At 45.8% G+C, this 11,094-nt stretch overlaps 1 protein-coding gene across 2 annotated transcripts in view; it reads right to left on the bottom strand.

Annotated features, from left to right (window-relative positions):
• Nucleotides 1-446: 446 nt before the first annotated feature.
• The window catches only part of LOC311111641 (alpha-ketoglutarate-dependent dioxygenase FTO-like), a 147,205-nt gene continuing 136,557 nt past the window's right edge, over nucleotides 447-11,094 (bottom strand). For both annotated transcript variants that reach the window (XM_084154418.1, XM_084154419.1), the window contains exons 9-10: nucleotides 3,669-3,809; nucleotides 447-3,039 (exon numbers count right to left, since the gene is read on the bottom strand). In XM_084154418.1, coding sequence (XP_084010544.1) covers nucleotides 3,033-3,039; nucleotides 3,669-3,809 — 148 coding nt within the window. In that variant the 3' untranslated portion in view covers nucleotides 447-3,032. The remainder of the gene's footprint in view (nucleotides 3,040-3,668; nucleotides 3,810-11,094) is intronic.

The raw sequence follows: 11,094 nt of genomic DNA, 5'->3' as shown, positions 1-11,094 counted from the left end.
ACACTTGGGCTAATTTGTTTTCCAGTGAAAGAGGCTAAAGAGGCCAGTAAATAACAGGACTTTGTACAGATGGCTGCCAGAGCATCCATCCCATCTATCTGGCAGGGAGAGAGAGAGGCCAGGCGGTGACAGGGCATGCAGGCCAGAGAACTGTAACTCACACTCACCTGACAAATGAGTCTCAATTCACTGCTCAAATACACTCTGGGAAAAGGTAAAACACACTTAGATAGCCTACTCACACAGCCTGGTAAATGGAATGTGTACATGTGTAAATGTGCATGCACGCACAAAAGCACGTGCACACACACAAATACGCACACAGACACACACACGGACACACGCACGCACAGACACACAGCGAGGCCAAAGTGGGATACAGTGTGATGATGAACATGATGCAGGAGCCTTCGACACAACAGACAGCACCACACAGAGAGCAGAGGGTCATAAAACACTGTCTTGGTTTATTTACTGCCTTCCTAATGCTTCAGACAGACAAGCTGAGCTGTGAAGCAGAGAGCACATAGTAGTTCGACTCAACAATACCGCCAGTCTACTGCAAGTCTACAATCTCAACCTCTGTCAACATACAAAAAGATTAAGCAAGAGAACAACAATTTGGCAACCGTTAACATTTGAAATTGGAAAAACTTTCAGAAGTAAAAAACAACTTTTAACACTATATATAATTTCTACTTCATGGTGATATAGATAGATATAGATAGCGAAAGAAATTGGTAACAATTAATTTGAACTAGACACCATGACCTCTTCATAACCCTTCATAAAAATGTCCTAACCATGTTATAAAGCTTCATACCACGAGTCATAACTTGTCAAAACATGCCATAAAGCTTCAGTTATGACAATGACACAAGCTATGAAGCATTATGACATGTTTACAACATTGTTATAAAGGCACTATGGTGGTTAGTTCAAATAAAGCAGGGTTCCCCAACTGGCGTCCCGCGGGAGGTGTTATTTGCCCCCCCACAGTTTAAAAAAGAAAAAGAATACACTTCTTTACTTTTTTTTAAATTCCCAAGTATTCCGATGCATAATAGAGAGACAAGTAATCATATACAAATGTAAGCAAGGTTTGAAATTATTATGTTTTAGTCAAACATTATATCTGTTTGGGCTTCTTGCGGTCAATTTAATTGTAATTATGTTCTGGCCCCCCGACCATTGGCTCAATAAATAAATCGTCCCGCGGCTGAATCTTGTTGATGATCCCTGAAATAAAGTGTTACCAAGAAATAAAAAAGAAGGCTGCTCTGCTTGGCTTTGACAACCATCCCATTTCCACCCATAGCTTCTCTTTCCTGGCTGGTTTTGTCAGAAGCTGTGGATCTGAGTCTCTGGCCTGCAGCGCTACAGGGCAAGTGGTGCTCTACACGCTTTAATACTAATTAAAAGCCATTGAACAGCTGCAATTATGAAGAGAGAGTGGCAGTTGGGATGGGGATCCTTCTATCAGCCCCACAGTACAGTAGCTGCCTTTCAGCCCTACAGTAGCTATCTGCCTGGGCTGCCTTTCAGCCCTACAGTAGCTATCTGCCTGGGCTGCCTTTCAGCCCTACAGTAGCTATCTGCCTGGGCTGCCTTTCAGCCCTACAGTAGCTATCTGCCTGGGCTGCCTTTCAGCCCTACAGTAGCTATCTGCCTGGGCTGCCTTTCAGCCCTACAGTAGCTATCTGCCTGGGCTGCCTTTCAGCCCTACAGTAGCTATCTGCCTGGGCTGCCTTTCAGCCCTACAGTAGCTATCTGCCTGTGCTGCCTTTCAGCCCTACAGTAGCTATCTGCCTGGGCTGCCTTTCAGCCCTACAGTAGCTATCTGCATGGGCTGCCTTTCAGCCCTACAGTAGCTATCTGCATGGGCTGCCTTTCAGCCCTACAGTAGCTATCTGCCTGGGCTGCCTTTCAGCCCTACAGTAGCTATCTGCATGGGCTGCCTTTCAGGCCTACAGAGCAGACTAGAGACAGGCCTGCAGACAGAGGCCTGCCTACTAGAACCTAGAGGCCTACTAGACTCTCCTGTCCTTTCCTCTCTAGCACAAACATCTTCCAGCCCTGCTACGGGCACATGCCCTATCCCTATCATACTGCTTCACACATATCCAATATCACACACTGTAAATACTGCAGTGACACACATTCAACCACACACACACACACTTCAGATAAACACTTTCAGTCACATCTTCTGAACAAGAAAGTTGTGAATTGCAGTTATATGAAATACAGGAAGTGAATGGACATTAGAATACAACAGTATCATTAGAACATTAGAACAATATTGAATTAGAAACAGAAAGTATAAATGTACTACAGATATAGGATTTTAATTTGATGTCCCTGTTGTTGCAGTAAATGTCCTGTACAGCAGGAAATGCAAACTTGTAGTGTATTCAAGGTATAAAAGGGCTTCTGAAGTTCGTCATTTCCACTTGAAAATGTCAGACTTGATTTGCCCTAAGTAAAAATGTATTAACCCTTTCAAAAATGTCCATTAATTATAATCCACCCAATAATTCACATTTCCTGTTGCTGCAGGATAATTGTCCTGCTGTGAGAAACTGGTCAAATTAAGATCCTAAATCTGTATGACTATTTGTCATATCCATACACAAAGCTGGTTAAATGTAGAAAAGGAACAGAACATTCATTGAAATAATACATTCCTACACATTCAGTTTTAATTCTGCAGGTTATCCACATTACCATTGTGAGACTAGTTCCAATGCCAGCTATAGCATGTTAGCAAAGCACTAATCAGGGTTCTATCTTCATGGTGCAGCCATGTTGGGTCCATCCAGGCAAAGCTAGATGAGACTGGTTTGGGCGGGGTGGCATGAGGTACAGGGTTGGGTGGGGTTCAGGGTGGGCTGGGGTGTGGTGGGGAAGTGTACCCCCATTGGAGGACGTTGACACAAGCAGGAGCTGGTAGGTCCTGTTCTCTTTCTCTGTAGTCTGTCCTCACGATAGGTGACTCTCTCTCTCTCTCTCTTTTCTCTGTGTCCCATCCTTCACATCCTGACAGGAGGAAACAAAACACAAGCCCAGTCATCCCTCCATTCCTCCATTCATAGCCCGTCCACAGTCACTCACTCCGTCTGTATGACAACAAGTCATTGAGATGTCAGAGTGCAGACAGGGCCGGGACCCGGCCACACACTGCAATTAACAGACGGACTGAAGGAGCCAATGTCTGCATCCCAAATGGTACCCTATTACCTTTATAGCGCGCTACTTTTGACCAGGGTCCATAGGTATCGGGTCAAACAGAGTGCGCTACATGGGGAATAGGGTGCCATTTGGGAAACATCTAATGAGCCAAGCAGAGAGCCATGGTGGCTATGACAAGGCCAGCGTACTGCAGAGTAATGTCTGCTGAGTTTAAATGCCAACAGGACGGGATAATTAAACTGTATTTATGACTAAGGAAGATAACTGCTGGCCAGAGAGGCATCAGTTACAGAATAGGGGGTGGTGGCAACACTATGTAGGTCTATGAAGGAGATGGTTAAGTATTGTTGTATAGTGGTAGGACAATCAAGGAGCTACAGGGAGGTATGCAGACTCATATAAGTGAGTTATTTAAGTGTGTGTGTGTGTGTCTATCTGTGTGCCTGTTTCCGCTTATGTGTGTATCTGCAACCGACCTCCAGAGGAGTGACTCCACCCTGTTGATGATGTCAGCCAGGTCAAAGGGCAGCGGCATGCTGGGGTCGTCGTCGGCCCAAAACGGCCGGTCCACGGGGGCCTCCTCTGGGGGCAGGGTCTGGGCCAGGCTGGAGTGGCACCTGGAGGGACAGACAGGGACAGGAAATAACAGGACAGGTCAGACACTCCTCTGGACATAAATCACCTCTTATACAGACGCCACCATAATTACACATTGTTACACAGAAGCAATGTGAATCAACAGTGGTGGTTCACTGTATTACACACAATATGAGATCTGTATCTGACTGATAGTGAGTTTGAGCAGAGTAGATCACACAATATGAGATCTGTATCTGACTGATAGTGAGTTTTAGCAGAGTAGATCACACAATATGAGATCTGTATCTGACTGATAGTGAGTTTTAGCAGAGTAGATCACACAATATGAGATCTGTATCTGACTGATAGTGAGTTTGAGCAGAGTAGATCACACAATATGAGATCTGTATCTGACTGATAGTGAGTTTTAGCAGAGTAGATCACACAATATGAGATCTGTATCTGACTGATAGTGAGTTTGAGCAGAGTAGATCACACAATATGAGATCTGTATCTGACTGATAGTGAGTTTTAGCAGAGTAGATCACACAATATGAGATCTGTATCTGACTGATAGTGAGTTTGAGCAGAGTAGATCACACAATATGAGATCTGTATCTGACTGATAGTGAGTTTGAGTAGAGTAGATCACACAATATGAGATCTGTATCTGACTGATAGTGAGTTTTAGCAGAGTAGATCACACAATATGAGATCTGTATCTGACTGATAGTGAGTTTGAGTAGAGTAGATCACACAATATGAGATCTGTATCTGACTGATAGTGAGTTTGAGCAGAGTAGATCACACAATATGAGATCTGTATCTGACTGATAGTGAGTTTTAGCAGAGTAGATCACACAATATGAGATCTGTATCTGACTGATAGTGAGTTTGAGCAGAGTAGATCACACAATATGAGATCTGTATCTGACTGATAGTGAGTTTGAGCAGAGTAGATCACACAATATGAGATCTGTATCTGACTGATAGTGAGTTTGAGCAGAGTAGATCACACAATATGAGATCTGTATCTGACTGATAGTGAGTTTGAGCAGAGTAGATCACACAATATGAGATCTGTATCTGACTGATAGTGAGTTTGAGCAGAGTAGATCACACAATATGAGATCTGTATCTGACTGATAGTGAGTTTGAGCAGAGTAGATCACACAATATGAGATCTGTATCTGACTGATAGTGAGTTTGAGCAGAGTAGATCACACAATATGAGATCTGTATCTGACTGATAGTGAGTTTGAGCAGAGTAGATCACACAATAATTGGAGGTAATTGTTGGGTGAGTGTGGAGTGTGTGTGTTATGTAAACACACAGGGAGGACCAGTGTGTGTTTGACCAGGAGGCAGTAGGCTTGTGTGTTTCCTCTCCTGTTCTCTTTATGACTCCCACTTAGACTAGTCTCTATTAGACCCTGCAGGGTGTAGGGCTGTTTGTGTGTGTGTGTGTGTGTGTGTGTGTGTGTGTGTCTGATACGTCTAAGTTTGTGTGTGTGTGTGTGTGTGTATGATCCGTCTGAGTGTGTGTGTGTGTGTGTGTGTGTGTGTGTGTGTGTGTGTGTGTGTGTGTGTGTGTGTGTGTGTGTGTGTGTGTGTGACTGGGGTAGATACAGTATGTGATCTGTTTGAGAGGTGATCAGTCAGGAATGTTTTGTATGCAGCCCTACATGGGCGTGTCATCTGTGTGTGTTGTGGTTTAAACCGTCAATATGATGACAAAGCAACAGTATCCTCATAGTCCAGTGATTAATGCTCCAGTCATTTACACACTGCCAGATGGTTTCACTGGAAAGCCCTCTCCTTTCATCCAGTCAGAACAAGAGAGACAGATAGAGAAACAACCCTTATTCTTATTCCATGGTGTTTCTACAGTACTCTACATTATCTGATTAATGGATTATGACTTCTACTGTTTCTACCACCTAGTCTGTTGGATCAAAATGGATACCGAAGCATCACGGTATGAGATGTCTCAGTAGGAATGTGTGTGTGTGTCACAGTTACTCCTTACTTCACCATCTTCTCCTTCTCCTCCTCCTCCTCCTCCTCCTCCTCCTCCTCCTCCTCCTCCTCCTCATTATGAAAAATAAGCTGGTTGGTGTCTGACTCGCTGACACCCTACCTCCCCCCATCTCCATCCCTACCCCAGGCACCCTGCATCCCCCTGCCTCCCCACAGTCTCTATGGACCCTAACAGGGAGGTGTGTTATGGATGTGACGGGGAGGTCGTTAATGTGGCCAGGGGACAGGCAGTCCAGGCCATCCCTGCCTCAATTTGCGATTATATATTTCAACCAAGGGCCACTTAATACTGGAGTAGTTCTTCAGCTAAGTGGTACCACTTCAGCTGTGGTCGAACCCTCTGATAGGTAATGCATTATACCAAGAGGATGGTATTAACATATACCATTCACATACTGTATATCTTCCACGCCTCAGATCAGGGGCCTGATAATAGAATCTGTTAACATGCTCTAAGTACCATTATGTAGCATATCACTTCATAAATAATAGGATTAGCTGACCTTGGGGCTGCGCGACAAGCCATGTGTTTAAATGTTGTCATTATTTATTTAGGGGCAGAATTAAAGGAAGCGCCACTTCAAAGAGAGGACGACGGACATGCCAGGCATAAATATCTAACTGGATGAAAAGAGACACAGACACACAGAGAATAGAGATACGTGCACACACACACACACACACACACACACACACACACACACACACACACACACACACACACACACACACACACACACACACACACACACACACACACACACACACACACACACACACACACACACACACACACACACACACACACACACACACACACACACACACACATTCTGCTTACATCAGCGGACCGACACCAAAGGCCATGGGAACACAGTGCCATTTGATTTTAGATTTAATTAACTATTCATGTTAGACTGGTACAAAAGAAAACACTGGCCTCTTTTCTGCTGAACAAGGATATGAAGAAAGACAGTGTAAATATGTAGTGAAGTTAATTACGTAGTAACACTTTGCTTATCTGACAGAGAATCTAACCATAATAAACTGGAATGGAGAGATCTTGTTTAACCGGAAATGCAGTAGTTATGAGGATGAGAGTTGTGTCAAATATATTGGAGGCAAGGACATTCAACAAACAGTTTACACACCACCTCCAATAGCTGCAAATACCACACCTTCACTTAACGCTAAAATGGAATGAAATAATTCAATATCTAGTCTGGTACCTTAAACTCTCTTGGGCTCTCATAGAAATTCATTGTGAGCTACAGCACTATACACATTAACACAAATCACCCCTTTCCCCTGGACAAACGGCACGTTAAAGGTAAGGTCAAAGACAAAGAGGAGGGAGAAAGGGAGGGATGGAGAGCCAGAGGACCAGGAGTGTGTTTGTGAGTCTCCAGTGTTCCTATGGATTAACCCTAGACAGATATGGGCTAACTATCCCATCTGGTGCTCTCTCGCCGCTCGCTCAGGAGAGATTGGCAATACAATCACTCATTTCAATTTGCCCTGAAACCCTATAGCCCGGCAGGCCTGCTCAAATAGTATGCTAATGTGAAAGGAATCTGAGCTTCTATCGCCTTCTATTCCACAGAGGCCTTCCATAGTGCAGCCGCACACTGCACTTGAACTGCTCTGTCTGGCTGCCTCCCAAATGGCACCCTATTCCCCATATAGTGCACTACTTTTGATCAGAGTCCTATGTGCCCTGGTTAAAAGTAGTGCACTATATAGTGAACAGGGTGCCATTTGGGCCGCAGAGTCTGTGGCAAGGAGGGGGCTATAGAGCTCTAGCCGCCGGAGAAGCCCACCATATGGCCCAGGCCCCGGCCCCACACTGCACTGCTCAAACTAACCACTTTAGCTAAAGTGAGTGTTAATTATGGACAGGCAAAGCAGTCAATAAAAGGTTAATGTAAAAGTCAAAGGATAAATTCCTTTAAGCATTGCATCATTCCACCATCTCCGCGACCAACGCGGTGCTCGCAGGTCTCTCCTAATCAATACGTTTTACTGTAATGCGCTCCCTATCGATTTCCCCCTAGCTCAGCCCTCCCTCCTCAGCCCACTCACTGCCCTGCCTGGTAAAGAAAGGAGGGAAAGAGAGGAAGAGAAAGAGAGGGAGAGAAAGAGGGAAGAGAAAAGAGAAAAGAAATCCATTGCTGCAAGTAAATAAAATGATTAACCTCTGCTTCACTTTGTTGTTTTCTCTCTCTCTCTCTCTTTATTTGTTGGGAGTGCATGGTTGGTCCAGAGATCAACATTATCATCAGCAGGAACCCTCCATCTCTCCACTAGCCATGCAATTGTGCTGAGTCCACTTATGCAGCCAGGATCATACATTAAAAGCCTCTCTGCTCTTAACAGGATGGAGATCCGCCTAATAGACAACATCAGTGCTTCCGACTCATGCAATTACACTGATAAATGCCACGATTGTGTCAGGCCAAGTGAAAAAAAAAGCAGGCTAACATAGATAGCGAACAACACTTATTGCGTTATTGCTACAGGAGGTCATTTGTAACCACACATGGGAGTAAATGGAGGCTGTTTGATAAAGACATTATGTATGGGATAGGTAGGGTGGGGTTGTTGCCTGATGGAAATGTATTTTAAGGAGATGGGTTGTGATATCTCTCTTTCTCTCTCTCTCTGTGTGTGTGTGTGTGTGTGTGAGAGAGAGAGAGAGAGAGCCTCAGATCACCTGGATCCTCATTCTCTCCACTACACCCACAGTTCCCTTCTTTAGAACTCTGCAGGTGTGAGGTTTAACGGCCTTGGCACCGGAGCCCCAAACCAGAGAATGCAATCAAACGAGTCATGCAGAAACAGGCATGTGTCCCATAAATTCAGACTAGCCGCCGAAGGTGATGTACGCAATCACGTTGCCCAGGATGACAGCGGTTCAGCAGGCATGTCTCGCCTGTACCTGTACACATCTCTGTCTTGTGTAAGAGTCAGTGGGAACTTTGTGTAGTCATGTCCTGTACTGTAAGGTTCCGTCAGGCTGCGTGGTGTGGGGCCTGTGCTATTTCATTTGCCCGAAGGCCTTCTGGGGTCATGCATGCACGGGCACACACGTACGCACACAAACAGGGTCCTCTCAGGCCGTCCTCATTACTGCCGTAGGCACAGCAGAGCGTGGGTAGGGCAACGTCCCAACAGCTTCCTCAGGATCAATCCACTAACCACTATTGTCTGCAGACAGACTGTGCTGGCTGTGCACTTTGTGAGTGTGTGAGGTGGGCGATTGCGGAGGAGAGGAAAGGGGGGAGCAGGCGGGGCATCAAATGCGTGACATATGTTCCTTTCATTTTGATTCCTTTTAAAGAGCCCCTGCTAATAAAACTAACATCTGATCCACTCTTTCCTCTAATTAATGGCTGTGGAAAACACGCAAATGCTTTTTGGTCGGGAGCAGGAGCTGAGGTTGCTTTCTTCACCCACGTGCCGCTGTGCAGGACAAACACACAGACACACACACAGGGTGATGCTGCTTGTAACAATGAGTGAGCTACCTTTGGGTGGGACGCCCCGCCACCCTGCCACAGCCAGACTCAGACCCTGTGAGGTCCCCTTCCATCCAGCTGCAGTCTGATCTGGGGCTGCTCATTAAACCACATGAAACAAATAGGATCCTTTATTATTCTACTTTATTAGAGCCTGCAGGACTCCTACATGACAGCAGTGGGAACACAGGACCTGTAGATCTGGGCTGCGGCACGTACGACCACACCATGTACACTTCTGGTCTCTGCAATGCTCCTGTGCTGCATGATTCAATAACTAAGTGAATGAGGCAGAGACAAAGCGGGGCTCATCAGAGCAGAGCACACCAAGTCTCACACCGAGGGTGTTTGATGTGGGCTGGCTGGGTGGGTTGTTGAGTGTCTGGTGCCTCCACCAACCAGATGCCATGCAAAACACACAAGCAGCAAGGTAGTCGCTAAATATCCTTTATAATTGGGGCCATAAAACACAATTGCAGTCTGGACTTGCAAAGGAGGAGTCAGGCAAACTGCTGCTGCTGCTCCCAAACCAGGTGGACGTCCATTAGTCGTTTAACAGCTAAACAAATTACCCAACACCCCAGCCCTACTCTGCTACAGCTCTCCTCTCTTACCTCGGGCTATGGGATGGAATGCGGCTTAATGCCAACATTTACGAGCAGACAACTTTTGTTCAAACGCAATCAGGCTGTAATGAAAAAAGCAGGAACAGGACAAACAGATAGAGCTTCTGTCCACGGCTTCTGGCCGTATGGACTGTATGTGTGTGTGTGTGTGTGTGTGTGTGTGTGTGTTCCAAGAAGGATGAAGAGTGCCTCCAAGCCACCTGTGAGAGCTCCATAGCTTTGACTAATACAGCTGGTTCAGGTCGGAGACCTCAAACTGTAAACAAACTTTTACTCTGGCCATGTCAAGAGCCATAACGACGACAGCCATGAAGACACTGTGGCTAAGACTCAACAGGGACCAATGCCTCAACACGCCAACACAGCCCCCATAATGCAACGGTCTTCCATACATGCGGCCAAATACCAGAGTGAAGCTAATTAGAGTTGGTTTAAAGAGAAATTTGAGTTTTTCACAGTGACTGTGTTTATTTACACAGCCCAGGAGAGAAAACGGAGCAATAAGAGTCTTGATGGAGAGGGTAAAGAGGTTACGAGCCTGTCAGTATTTGCAGTTTTTCACAGCCCAGCGGTTAAAGGCCATAAATCTGCTCTGGGATCAGGAAGAGGGTTACTGCGGGGCTGGGAGCAGTAACTCTTTATTCGTGGTGGAACGGCGCGCTGTTGCTGTGAAAACTTGTTGTTCTGTGAACGTTCCTGTAAAACGATCATTCCACCACCACCCGTCTTCCACCCTCCACCCCCCTCAACTTCACCCCTGGCTCCCCACCCTGATAGCTCCTTCTGGGCATCATGTAGAGAGAGAGAGAGCAATAAGGGGAGGATGATGGATGAGGCATGCCTCGACAGCTATACAGCCTCTCCCCCGACTGACACCCTGACACCTGACCCTGGTCACATGAGAAGGTCACCGGAGACTCACACAATTCCCACCTGTCTGCAGGTGACAATGGCAGGATCAACTTGGGTTGGCTAATTATAGGTATTGTGCCTCAGATTGCCTGTTACAAGCCATTCTGCTGGCTACGGGGTAGGTAGTGTTAAATATCTGAGGCCTTTATGGTGTTAAACTGTGGGACAGGAGCTTTAAACTGTTGCACAATAGATATTAGGTTTCAGATAGGTGGTATACATTAACC

Source organism: Coregonus lavaretus (assembly GCF_964263955.1).
Source record: "Coregonus lavaretus genome assembly, chromosome: 37".
Classification (NCBI taxonomy): domain Eukaryota; kingdom Metazoa; phylum Chordata; class Actinopteri; order Salmoniformes; family Salmonidae; genus Coregonus; species Coregonus lavaretus.
Note: the sequence above shows the minus strand (reverse complement) of the source record. Positions and strands in the feature narration are given on the sequence as shown.